Raw genomic sequence first — 13477 nt, forward strand, 5'->3', positions numbered from 1 at the left:
CAAAGACTATTTTGGTTTTAAAACCCCGCACATATATCCCCTATATTCCCAACATATTTTAACTAACATAATCAAGTTTGGTTAAGAACTTCCAATGATAATAGTAATTAGGGTGCATAAAAGCAAGTCCAACTGCTTGCAAAAAACTAACTCAAATAAAAGTTTAACCCGAACTCGGCGGCCAAGACCAAATTCGAGTTAAGCTCGAGCTTCGGAATTGTATTTAGGTTGTTGAACCGTTGGATCGATGATATTTAATTTTATACAAGTTAATTTTTAATAGATATTTTTATCATAAATTACATATTTTAACCATAGATTTTATATAAATAATATTTTTGTCAAAAATATAATAGTAAAAAAATATTTCCAGCTCGAGTTACTTAAAAATTATTTGAATTGAATTTAAACTTTTTTAAAAAAATCTACTAAATCGACATCGAACTTTATATTGTTTGAAAAGAAAAAGAAGCTACAAGTTTTATGCCTAGAAAATTATACTTTCGTGTAGCTTTTAATAAAAAAAAAATGTATTATTTAATACATATATACGGTAAATGTGGCAGATTTAGTGATTACAATTTATTGATAAGTGGTGCACTTAATGTTTTCATGAGCAAGGCTAAGTTATTGGACAAAAATTTGTGTAAGACGGTCTCACAGTTCGTATTTTGTGAGACGACTCTTTTATTTGAGTCATCAATGAAAAATTATTACTTTTTATGCTAAGGGTATTACTTTTTATTGTGAATATCGGTAGGGTTGACTCGTCTCACAGATAAAGATTCGTGAGACCGTCTCACAAGAGACATACTCAAGTTATTTCTAATTTTCTAAAGTCAATGTGATGAGTTTCAAATTAATATTAATATATAGTCAGTTCAAATCTTTATTTCAAATATTCCCTCGAATCCAAACGCAATATATATATATATATATATATATATATATATATATATATATATATATATATATATATATATATATATATATATATATGAAAACAGACGTTATATATATATATATATATATATAATGAGTTATATGTTTTTTGTTTTAATGTGAAATCGAACTAACGTCTGTTTTCCATTGAAATATTTTTTATATTTATTTGTACATAATAGATCGATGAATACACACAAACGTACTCACACACACTCCACTAGTACTAACTGCCATATATGTACTCGTTGGACTCCAATATATTTTCCAATAATAGCACCTTTGCCACTTAAATTAACATTATAAAAACTTGTTTACTTATTTTTTATATTTTATATGAAGATTATTGAACTATAGTTTTGATGGGGGTGATGACCAAATTTTTTATGGTGCGGAGATGCATAAGCAACTATATATATATATATATATATATATATATATATATATATATATATATTGTAAGACCAAGTTGTGATTATTATTATTCAAAGTGATAGTTCACTACGTGAATTTTGCTGATATATTTATGATATTAAACAAAATAAAAGATTATTAATTACAAAAATAGACACACGTGAAGCAAAATGATAACTTTTTTTATCAACCCATAAAAAACGAATTTTTTTCCGGTCTAAGGAGGCAAATTGGACTAATTCTAAAGTAAAACAACATCTTTTACTTCATCAGATTTGTCAATTAACGAAGCGAATGATCACATATGACTTCACATGTACATCGACCGCCTAAGTAATTGAGCATATATTACTTCTTTAGTTACATTAATTGATGAAGTAATTAATATGTTTGACTTCATAATTTTTAAGTTGTGGTGAAGTAAATGCGTTCTTTTACTTCTTCACAAATTTGAATTTACCAAAGATCTTTTATGGTATCACGTCACCTTTTATTTTTAAAATAGAAATAATAGATTGTGTTTTACTTCGGCATAATTTTTATTTAACGAAGTACTTGAATGTTACCACCTCACTAATTTAAATTTTTTTAGCTAGTTCCAGCCACAAACTTGACCGTATCACATAACCACAACATCACTATAACACGACCACGACTTCAGTAAATTTGATCAATGCGTAACAAAACCACAAGATTTACAACTGAATTGCATTTATAAAATCATAATATCCAACAAACAAAAACTTGTGTGAGACGGTCTCACGAGTCGTATTTTGTGAGACAGATCTCTTATTTGGGTCATTCATGAAAAAATATTACTTTTTTATGTTAAGAGTATTACTTTTTATATATTGTGAATATCACTAGGGTTAACATGTCTCACAACTAAAAATTCGTGAGTCCGTCTCACAAGAGACCTACTATGTCCCTGTCCAAAAATAGCGAACATATCTTAGAACATTGCAACTTCATCCTGCTTACAGTAAGAGGCCGTCTCACGAGGAAGGTTCCAGGTAAAAGCAGTGATTTAAATCAAGATCTTTGAGTATGACATTCTCATCAATTTCCACCTTATCAGCAGATCGCCCAACGTATACCTTTTTTTATCAAATCTTTCGATGGATTTCAAGGTGAACCAAGAATTGATTAGAGGGATGACTGCATGTAACTGGAGTTTTAACCTACAATTTATAAACATCAAATAACCATATCCAAGTATCCAACGACCTCAATACGATAAATCCAGAATGATTAGGATCGAAGCCAAGAAAAACATGAAGAAAGCACACAAATATCACACAAAGTTCGAATCAACCTCGTCAGAGCCATGCAGAGATAGACAATACCATAAACTTCCGTTTGGCTACAGAGAGGCGAGGTGGAACAACCCAGTAACAAAACACTTTACTCAGATAAGATTCAACAGATTCGGCTTTGATTCTCTTTTCTTCGTTTGGCTCAGCGCCATCCTCCTCCCTGGCGCGCTTTGAGCCGTCGTTTCCTGGCTCAGATTCAGTAGCAATTTTGGCTTGAGGCTCGATTTCACTTTTTAGAAGACCCATGAAGTGAAAATGGCGATCGAAGCCCACTGATTGAAGATGAAGAGAAATCGGCGCCTTAGATCATCTCCCATGTGGAGCAATAAAATTCACACCACATTGGAGCAAGGGTTGCTCCAATTGTGGCGCAGATGCCACAAATTTTTCCTTTTTTTTATATATATTTTTAAATTTTTTTAGTTTAATTTAAACATTTTATATTTTAATTAAATAATAAATGTATAATTTTTTAATTTGTTTAATTTTAAATAAATATTAAATTAATTTTTTTAATTATGAAATATAATTATAAAAATTAAATTAAATTACTACAAAAAAAAATTAATAAAAAATGAGTTAAATTGATAATACATTAAAAAGAATACAAATTACGGAAGACAAACAACAAATATCACAAAATAACATTAACAAACAACAAAATCACAAAACATAAAAATATATTTTAGTAATTAAGTAAATCGGACTCTGATCCTCGAATATCTTCGAAATAAGATCCAATAGTTATTAATAACTAGTTATTAGAAAATATAAATATTAATATTGAAATAAAGAAGAATAATATGAGAATATTTTATTGTAGTGCGAAATATATTGCAATAGGCTGGAGATGATTTTGGTGTAAAACTAATATAGCGTAGAATATGGTGCAAAATACAATGCAATGAGTTGAAAATGACCTTAAAAGAAGAGAAATCGATCGATGCCACTAATTGAATGTTATGGTTAAAAACACATTATGCCAATTGGCGTGCAGAGAAAAAGTTGCCTAAGGAGTCGGTTGTCAACTAATGGTGAAAGATACATATTATGACAAATGACAATAAGATTGATGGTGCTTTTAAAAAGCTTTATTTAGGAACTGAGAATTTTTACTTTCTGGTATTTGAATTTTTGAAATTACTTTTTTGTATTTTTTTTAGACGAAATTTGATTTTAGTTTCATGTTTGGAAAAATTAAGTTTTTCCTTTATCCATGTGGTAATGAAACTTTTCAATTTTTCGAAATTCAAATATGTTTGGTGTGAATTCGATAAGCTTGATAAATCGAACATCAATGTTTTAAATGATCTCGATATTTATTACTTAAATAATTACTTATAATAAGCTTGATAAAATCGAACATCAACACGTAAGTTAAAAACTTAATCAATGTATGATTGAATAAATAAAATATTTTGTTCAAAAGTTAATTGTGTGGAAAGCATGCAAAGTATACCTCAATAGACGGGCAATTCTACGTACATATATTGGAACATCTCGATGGAGTAGGTTTACTTTGTCATTTGTCACAAATAAAGAGAACTCAAATAATTCATTTTTTTATTCACACTGACTAAATATAATCATTAAAAAGATGAAACCATTAAACATTAGTACGATGCATTATTAAAATAAGTAATTTGCATGAAAAGTTTCATGGGTCTATTTGGTTGGTTAATTAATGGAAGGACAATATGCTCGAGTTTAATATTTAAAAAAAAATTAAATTTGTGGTAATTTTCATGAAGATATAATTTATTGATATGAATTATTTATTGCTGAAAAATTACAAATGTAGTTATATATTGACAAAAACTGTGTTAGACGGTCTCACGAGTTGTATTTTGTGAGACATATATCTTATTTTGGTCATCCATGAAAAAAAATATTACTTTTTATTGTGCATATCGATAGTGTTGACTCGTCTAACAGATAAAAACTCGTGAGACCGTCTCACAAGAGACCTAATCTTATATATTATATTTGTCTTTTATGATTATAATCTTATATATTGTTAAATTTCAATATTAACCGTCGCTAATTTTTTTCCTCATAGCTTTAGTTCTTTATTTGAGGCAACACTTATTTGAAAACATGAATTAAAATGGTTAGAAATCAAAAGATATATACTTAAACTAAAACTTAAATATGATAATATAGATGACCGAAATTATAAAAAAAAGACAAATTACATGATTAAAATCATAATTTTTTCTTATTATTGGCCGCAAAATTCTAGGTTTAAATTTATCAAGGTTAGTAATGCTTTCACGTCTCTAAGTGTAATTTTTTAGAAATAAAACTTTGAGCTTAATCTCCAATAAATTTAAAATATGAAAGCAATAAATATTGCTTTTTTACATTAAATCACAATATTATGCCATAAGTTGGGATATTTCATTCTGTACCCGTACTTTGTTCCAAACTTAGATTATTATATGATTAAACATCAATTTTCCTATGTTTTTGTAGTACCAATCTTGCCCGGGTAAAAAAATGAATATCTAAATGAGTTTATGATGAGATACAATAAATTTTTATAATATAAGTTAACAATTGTTGTAAAATAAATACAAATACTAAATAACTGTTAGCTATACGCCTCCGGAGAGCATTAATGTTTATATAAACTTTGGCTAGTTGGTTTTGCCTAAAAATATTTATACGTTATCCTCATATTTGGAGTCTCAATCGATAATCAGGATGTCGAGTTAAATATGTATGAGTGAGAATAGAACCGAAATTGGTGACCTCTAGGAGGTGAGAAGTTCTCGTACATCAAGCTAATGATGATGTTGTGTTCCAATGGACCTGATTGGCTTCGTGGGTCGTAAAAGAGTGACATTAGATTTTAACGGACAATACAGTCTTTGCTGGGAACAATGTCGACAGTAGGAAAATTATAAGACTTATTTCTAAATGAGATGATACAACACTAACAAATAGACAAACAGCTAGCTCTCCGGATTTATGAGCCTAATAACCCGCCCCATCAGCACCTAAATAGGTACACTCTGAGTTATCACAAGTATGAGAAAATAAAGTTGTTTTTCGACTAACAACTATAATTTTTGACCTAATAGTAAACGTTCGATCCTAACACTTAATTTTTTTATCTTACCATTAACTATTTTTCTCAGTCAGTTTGCCAATTTACACTCACATCCCAAAACAACTTAAATAACCAAAGATTTAAACAAACCAACATACAGACAATATGATTTTGCCACTCTACTTTCTGACTAAAATACATCCAATGTTATATAATTGTCGTCCCCGACGACATGCGACATTTGTTTATTTTATCTAAACGCACTCTGTATTCTTAAAATTATTTCTTCTTGCTTTGGTATTGCATGCCAGTTTGATTGCCTAATCAAATGAGTTTTCTTCCACCAATAATAACAAATTAAATAGTAATAATGCGGTCAAAGACCCAAAGAAACAAGCACGAAGCAAAACCGACAAAACAGAAGTAAATAGAAGCCACAGAACATAGAATGGAACAACGTAAAAAGTACTCAGTCGACTTTTTTTGAGATCATATTCACTTTTAAAGGTATATATATTAGGTCAATTATAAGTGGATTTCAATATTTTATTAGGTGGAAGACTTATATATGTTAATTTTTACCATTTTTTGGTTTGGAAAATATTGTATATTAAGACAGTTTAATTAAAATGGCATGAGGAGATATAAATATTTCGGATTCAAATCTTAGAATGACAAAGACTGATGTTAGGCAAAGATAGTTTTTTTTTTTTTTTGACAGAAATTAGGCAAAGATAGTTTAATACTTGGAATTTAAATAAGAGGATGTTGGTATATTTAAAATCTATCAGAAAATAGTGATGTGTTTATACATGTAATGTTTAATGACCTATTTTAATAAATGTTTTATACTTTTGAATGTTTAAATTTATGTGTTGTATCTGTTGCATATTAAAACTTTTAAGTCAGAAGTAATTAAATGCATTTTAGATATGAGATATGACAAAGGGGATCGATACCTTTCCCTCGTCTCCCCTCTACCAACCACCGCCTCCCATCCCCTCTCCTCTAGTGAAAATTTAAGATCTGATTCTAATAAGTGTCACTAGTCCAGACGCAAGCTTTGAATTTGTCGTGATTCTGAAATCACGAATAAAATCGTTAGAAGGGGCAGAGAGGGTGTCCTGGCGTAGCCCCTGGTATTTATAAAATAATAACTGGGTCTGTCATGGGCCCTCTACTTGTGTTAGGGATGGGCCGGGAGTTTGGACATGAATCTAACTTTAATAAGAGGCCCATTAATCATAATATGCATTCATATTGTTTTATACTTATAACAAAATTTTGAATTAAATCACTATTTTAAAGATAATACAAATGCATATAATTGAATAATAAAATCAAATATGTATAAAATGATCACTAAAAAAACTCGACTTAGAGTTTGGAGCTAAAAATAATAATATATGAAAGCCACGTATGAGAGTACAAAATGTTCATTTTCTAAGGATTTCGATTATATTTTTATTGTAAACAATAAAATAATAAATGAATTATTAAATTCATAACTTACTTATTTATACAATTGTAACATAAAATAAAATGAATTTCAAATACATCCATTATTGAGCAATTTGAAATCCTTAGTTACTAAGTAAAACATTATATGAACATAAAATTCGTGGATTTGAAGATTATTATCTTCTTTCTCTAAACTACAAAAATACATTTGAAATCTATGGATTTGAAATTCATCAATCCAAAAAAAACCATTATTTAATTTGAATTTTATGATCTTAATTCTAAAACAACGAAAATACATTTGAAATTCATTAATCGAGATGCAACTTTATATTGTTTTAAAACAATATAAAACTGAGAAAAATGAGAGTTGTGGATGGATACACAATCACACAAATAAATTACAAAGTGTTCACCTACAGCGTAACAAAGGTCTTCCAAAAAACATACGGGAAGATCACAAATCACACAACAAAAAGGCGGTTAAACCAAGAACCAGAGCTAATGTTGACATCCGAATATAGCCTGATATTTGTTGAGCGCCACCGAAATATGGATGGATCATAACCTTAAACTGGCAACTCCCGGTAGACGGATTGACTTTGGTAACTGTCCCAAGACCGGAGAACTTGCAGGCCTCATCAAGCTGATTGTTCTTCTGGTAGTAACTGTTGAAGGCATATGAAATATTACCCGCAGAATCCAAATTGCCGCAAGAAGTTTGATAACCGAGGCTCGTGCAGTCCGCAAGCGAGCATGCATAGCTCACACTAGGAGCGATCTGGGGATCCTCAAGTTTTGCATTTGACTTCAATATGCACCATTTATTCTCCAAATAAGTGACATTTCTGGCTGGGATCAAGCCTGAATTTGTGGTGCCAAGGTTGAGAGAGTACTTCGGTTGGCCATCAAACCCAAAAATACCCCAATGACGCTCAAAATTTCCAGGGTCGATGCTTTTTTCATCCTCATCGATCAAACTGAATAGGTATGCATTAATTGGACTAGGTCTCATCGGGGTTCCTTTTCCACCTGATATATGAGTCATGAAGCCTTGGTTGAATCGTTGGGCATACTGTAGGTTAGCATTTCGATCACCATCTGTAGGCCAACCGATTTCACCAACAATTATGGGCAAATTCCCAAAACCATTCTTCTGTAATGCCCAGACAAGGGTATCGTGGTTTGCATCAAACATGTTGTAATAAGACATACCACCATCATTCAAGGGGGTAGCGTTTCCATCAAAAAAGGCGTACTCAACTGGGAAGTTTGAGTCTGTGTAAAGGCTAATGAATGGGTAGATGTTGACTGTAAATGGTGCTCCATTATCACTCAAAAACTGCACGATTTGGATCATAAAATCGTGGATATCAGCCCGAAAATCCCCTCCTGAAGGGTAGGTGGTTGAGGTTGAATAGACATCGGCATTGAGGGGAACAGTGACCTTTACTTGGTTGCTAAGCCGTGCTTTATTCAGCGCTTCTTGAACATTTTTTAGAGCTGGGAAAGTCGTTCTAAGAAAGCTTCCATTATATGTCGCCAAGAAAGGCTCATTCCCAACAGCAACGTATCTGTAAATCAATTTGAAGGCCGTTTGCATAAAATAAAATATGATCAAACTCAAATAATTTTACAAATGTGACATCTAGCATGCAAAGTGTGAACCGTACAAGCATGAGAAAAGATATGCATAGTAAGCCATAGTTGCAAAAAGATGATCTATGTATCTTTCATTAAAGAACGGATTCAAGACTCGATACAAAAATGAACCAGGTTATCAAATGACCTGATGATGACATTGTTTGTGGTTATATGATGGGAAACATTCTCAGATACCCATTTTTCAGCAGCCTTCGCGCTCGAAGCAAAAGATGAAAGCATGTCATTTGGTATTCCAACCATAACTTCGATCCCAGACTTGCCCAATGCTTGTAAAGTATCGTAATCAGCATCAAAAAGCTTTACTTTTTGAATACCGTTCTCTCGTAGCATCCTCACCACTATATCAGGTGGCAAATTATGAGACGTTTGTGAGCCCCAGTTGGCACCAATCCCACCCACTGGAAGGCATTAAAAGTAATACTGTAAGAGCACTTGAAGAGGACCCCAAACGACACCCAATGAATAAAACTGTTTAAATCAATTGAAAATTTGAAGCACTCTGACTACGGTTTCTCCAACCTCCCGAAAGTAGCTTTAAACTAGGTTCAAAATAAACAGCAATGATGAGCACTAGCACCTCAGTCTAATGGGATGTGCAATCATAATGTTATAAGCAATATCACAATCTTATAAATATAATTTTTATTCAACATTCTTATCCCTTTATATACTTCTAGCTGAAAGTTTTTTTATAAATACGACACGCTAAGGTAGTTATCAAGAAGTCTCTTGCATGATGCAATAATAGTACTGGTACAAGTATGGGAACGGGTGTTAACTAGAGCACGAAAAATAAATTCGTGAATCCAACTCCGCTAAAAATACACATCTCTATCATTGAACTTTTGGGGAATTTTAAACAGATCTCTCAATTTCATAAGCAACCAACTACAATTTTCATCTTCTAGTAGATGCCTGTTAACAACTAGACGTAACTGGTAAAAAAAAGCCAGTAGTCCTACATAAGAGAACAGTACAAGGCATTGGCAACACCAAACAAGAGATATAACATAAATTATCAGACAAGATTCTCAGGGAGACATATCTAAGGCACAGACCTGCCACATTTTGCCTTTCAGTTGTCATTTTGAATGAGCTAAATGATTCTCTGTTCCCAGCATCTGTACACATACGAGGACAAAAATGGAAAAACGGAGGATAAGGAAAGCCAATTCCAACGAGTTAAGAGAGAATCTCCAGAAATAGTAAAGAATAAAATTAATACCTGAATGCTTGTCGTGAACAGAAAACAATTACCAATCACAGAAAACTCATAACTTACAAACATACCTGCCTTCTAAATTTTTTGTCTCAGTTTCAAGTTCAATGAATCAAATTTCTTAGTTCATTATTTCTCATTGAATATACTCTCTTCTCTGGACATCAATTTTGTTTTGACATGTTCCATGGTTGTTTCTCACAAAATAAAAAAACTATCATCTCTGCATTAAGTTGCAACAGAAAAACATGAACTCCAAGAAAAGAAGAAGCTTCTGGTAAAATAATTATCATAATGAGTGTAATTCCTATAGCACAAAAGATAACCGAATCATAAAAGATAAGTAAAGGGTGAATCTTGACTAAATGAACAGCGCGAACAACCAGTTTCATGAACAAAATCAAATTTAAATCAACTGTTTATGATACGAACTCAAAACAAGATTAAGTTCGGTAATTTCAAGGATGATCCTGATACAAGGGCAAGTACCTGCCGTGAGACCAAAATCATTAATTTTGTTTGGGTTAAATGATATGTGATGATTAACATCTGTAAAAGTTAGAGATTATTGATTAAAAAAAGCAGCAAGAAAATGCTCATAGTATAATCCCTTCGAAGATTAACAAATTGCAGAAAAACAATGGATATATGTAAGTACCATTATCAACAACGGACTCGCCCAAGATTGGACTGAATCCATTCAACTGAGCCCCTATCAGCTGAGGATGACATCACAGCATGAATCAGTACATTTTCATCAATATTCCCATAACAAAGCTCTCTCCACATAAATTATTGACAACAAACGGTAAAACAAGAACAATACAAAAATCAAATGGCTTCCAAATTGGAAACCTTTCTAAAAGCCGCAACTTAAGTCAGATTATTGAACAAAATCAGTCTCCTAAAACAAACAGCGGGACCAAAAGGTCATCTATTGTACTTTGAGCAAAACATTTTTCATTTTTTCCCACTTTTGCAATTATAATGAGATAACCTAACATTAGGGGCAATTAAGCTTTTAAACACCATCCTATAAATAGAGTCTAACCAAAGAAATGATCGGGCGTACTGGGCAAAGGCAAAATTTAGAAACTCGGCCAAATTTAATCAATTTCAGCAGTCAAAAAGATACCATTTTATTAAGAACTAAGCCTGCCAAACACATCAAATAAGGAAAAAGAATGCTTCTTCCCCTCCCACTCCTTACTATATCAGCTTCTGAAAAAGGAAAGGACAAAAAGGGTTAAAAGGATAACTTACCAGAAAGAATATGAAGAAGGGCAGAGAGTAAAAATCAAAGGAAGGAAACATCTGAATCAGATCTTTAATTTGAACTCTATTTTCTTGACCAACAAAATAAACTAGAAAAACAAAGCAAAAATCAGGCTTGAAAATAAATCTTCTCCATCTTCACTACAATATATTCGAGGAGCTGGTAAGAGAGTAAAGAAAGTAGCAAGTACTGCATTAAAGATTGGAAGTTGCAGAGGTTTTAGAGAGAGGAGAACTGAGGTGTAAAGAGTCACATTAAGTTTTCAGATGAGAATCCGCTCAAATTCGAACCTTTTGAAATGTGGGGGCATCTGAGTTTAGGACATCCTCCTTTCCTTCTTGTTTTTTTCTCGCCTTTTTAGCCAAGATCATATTTTTCTATGAGTTTTAAGGTTTATTTTATATTTTCCAGGAGACTAGTTTTTTTATGCTGTAATCAAATCAATTGGGACATCTCAGATTGACGTTATATCGAACTAATATATAAAAGTTCTTTGTTCAAGTAAGATTCCGTTTTAAACTTTAGATCTTGTTTGCTCTCATATGAGTTGTAAATCATCGACGGATTATCTATTCTTATGCAGTGTTATGGTTGGAGTTTTATCATGTATTACTTGAAATTCATTATAATAACTAATAAGACTAAAAAGAATATAAAGGTTGAGGCAAAAATTCGTGTAAGATAGTTTCACGGGTCGTATTTTGTGAGATAGATCTCTTATTTGGGTCATCCATGAAAAAATATTATTTTTTATGCTAAAAATATTACTTTTTATTGTGAATATCGGTAAAGTTGACACGTCTCACAGATAAAGTTTCGTGAGATCGTTCCATAAGAGACCTACTCTTAGGTTGATTGTTTAGTTTTTCAAGAGGACAAAAACTTATATGAGACGCTCTCACGTATCATATCTGTTAAACATATTTCGGTGCTCTAAAAATATCCGTCTGATCAACAATGTGGTTCGGGTTGGGCTTATAAATTGGATCAATTTTCAATGGATTGGATTTTCAGATGTTTTGTATTTTTTTTTATTTTAAGATTTTTTTTGAAACTTTATCAAGATATAAAACTAAACTTTAAATATAATATATAATAGTAATAGTATGAAAAATAATATATTACCATTATTAGAAAATATGATGTAAAATTTTTGAATTATAGCTACCCTGTAATTGTTTTAAGTAGGATTTGCAACTGTTTTAAACAATTGATTTATAGATTTTTTATTAACAAATTTGTAAAATTTTTAAGAAAAAATCTATAATCTTTTTTTAAACCATTTACAAATCTTACTTTAATAAAATTTAAAATGAGACTATACCGACTGTATAGATTCTTTTTAGATAATTGTTAAACTACATTTTAGTAAAAAGAAATCTGGTGTTAAATATAAGATTCTACATCTTTCCGCTATCTCATATTTGACTCAATTTTTACAATAATTACAAGTAAAAAAAATATATATTATATTTTTTCAATTTATCATCTCATCTTATGAGTAAAGTAATGTGTTTCGTAACTTTAGGATATATCACATGATTTCATATAACTCGAGACGGTAGGTTTCGAACTCTGATCAAGTGTTTGATGCATTTACAGAACACCATAAACATAACCATATGTATTAAATCCATGAAAACCGTAGAATCGAAGACTTTGAAGATCATTGAAATTGAAAGCAGTCGAAGGATTCCTAAAGATAGTCCAATCGGATCGAGATAACTTTCCCGAAAACTGTCATTGATATTTGAGACAAATATTTTTATGCATACCTCTGAGTTTAATTTTGTTTCACAAGAATTCATTGTTTTCAACTCTCGATCGATCTTTCATATTTGAATCGCTCAAAATATCTCGAGAAGTTCCTCGAAGCAATTTAATTATTGATATATATTTTTCGTTGGAAATAGTCAGCCAAAATTTTATAAAAGAAGTCTAACATTTTAAAAATAAAATAAAAAATCGAATGCTTATAAATAAATAAGGTCTTGTACTTGACTATTTAATATAAGAAGCTTACGTGCAAGGCTATCCAATGCAGGAAACTGAAATGCATACATCTGTTCAGTTATTTCATTTTCGATCATCTCATCAACCACAACAATGACGTAATATCGAAAAATAAT

At 31.1% G+C, this 13477-nt stretch overlaps 1 protein-coding gene across 3 annotated transcripts; it reads right to left on the bottom strand.

Annotated features, from left to right (window-relative positions):
• Positions 1 to 7503: 7503 nt before the first annotated feature.
• LOC140837002 (glucan endo-1,3-beta-glucosidase 6-like) lies at positions 7504 to 11755 on the bottom strand. Of its 3 annotated transcripts, none has more exons than XM_073202944.1 (7): positions 11639 to 11755; positions 11336 to 11436; positions 10731 to 10791; positions 10562 to 10621; positions 9912 to 9974; positions 8978 to 9251; positions 7504 to 8762 (listed from the first exon to the last, which is right to left on the bottom strand). In XM_073202944.1, exons 2-7 carry the CDS (start codon positions 11384 to 11386, stop codon positions 7646 to 7648), a joined length of 1626 nt encoding a protein of 541 aa, XP_073059045.1. In that variant the 5' UTR covers positions 11387 to 11436; positions 11639 to 11755; the 3' UTR covers positions 7504 to 7645. The 3 variants fall into 3 exon arrangements, with proteins under 3 accessions (XP_073059045.1, XP_073059047.1, XP_073059048.1); XM_073202946.1 differs by lacking the exon at positions 11639 to 11755 and adding an exon at positions 11602 to 11619; XM_073202947.1 differs by lacking the exons at positions 10562 to 10621; positions 11639 to 11755 and having other exon boundaries at positions 11336 to 11632.
• Between the last annotated feature and the right edge of the window lie 1722 nt (positions 11756 to 13477).

The sequence above is a fragment of the Primulina eburnea genome, chromosome 7 (assembly GCF_022965805.1).
Source record: "Primulina eburnea isolate SZY01 chromosome 7, ASM2296580v1, whole genome shotgun sequence".
In the NCBI taxonomy this organism is placed as follows: Eukaryota; Viridiplantae; Streptophyta; class Magnoliopsida; order Lamiales; family Gesneriaceae; genus Primulina; species Primulina eburnea.

Excerpts from the sequence above, each read along its gene's own strand:
- LOC140837002 (XM_073202944.1), bottom strand. The coding sequence starts at position 11,386 with ATGTTTCCTTCCTTTGATTTTTACTCTCTGCCCTTCTTCATATTCTTT. Across the intron at positions 9,975-10,561 it reads TGATTTTGGTCTCACGGCAG|ATGCTGGGAACAGAGAATCA; the intron begins GTACTTGCCCTT and ends GTATGTGTACAG. Across the intron at positions 9,252-9,911 it reads TGAAAGGCAAAATGTGGCAG|TGGGTGGGATTGGTGCCAAC; the intron begins GTCTGTGCCTTA and ends AATGCCTTCCAG.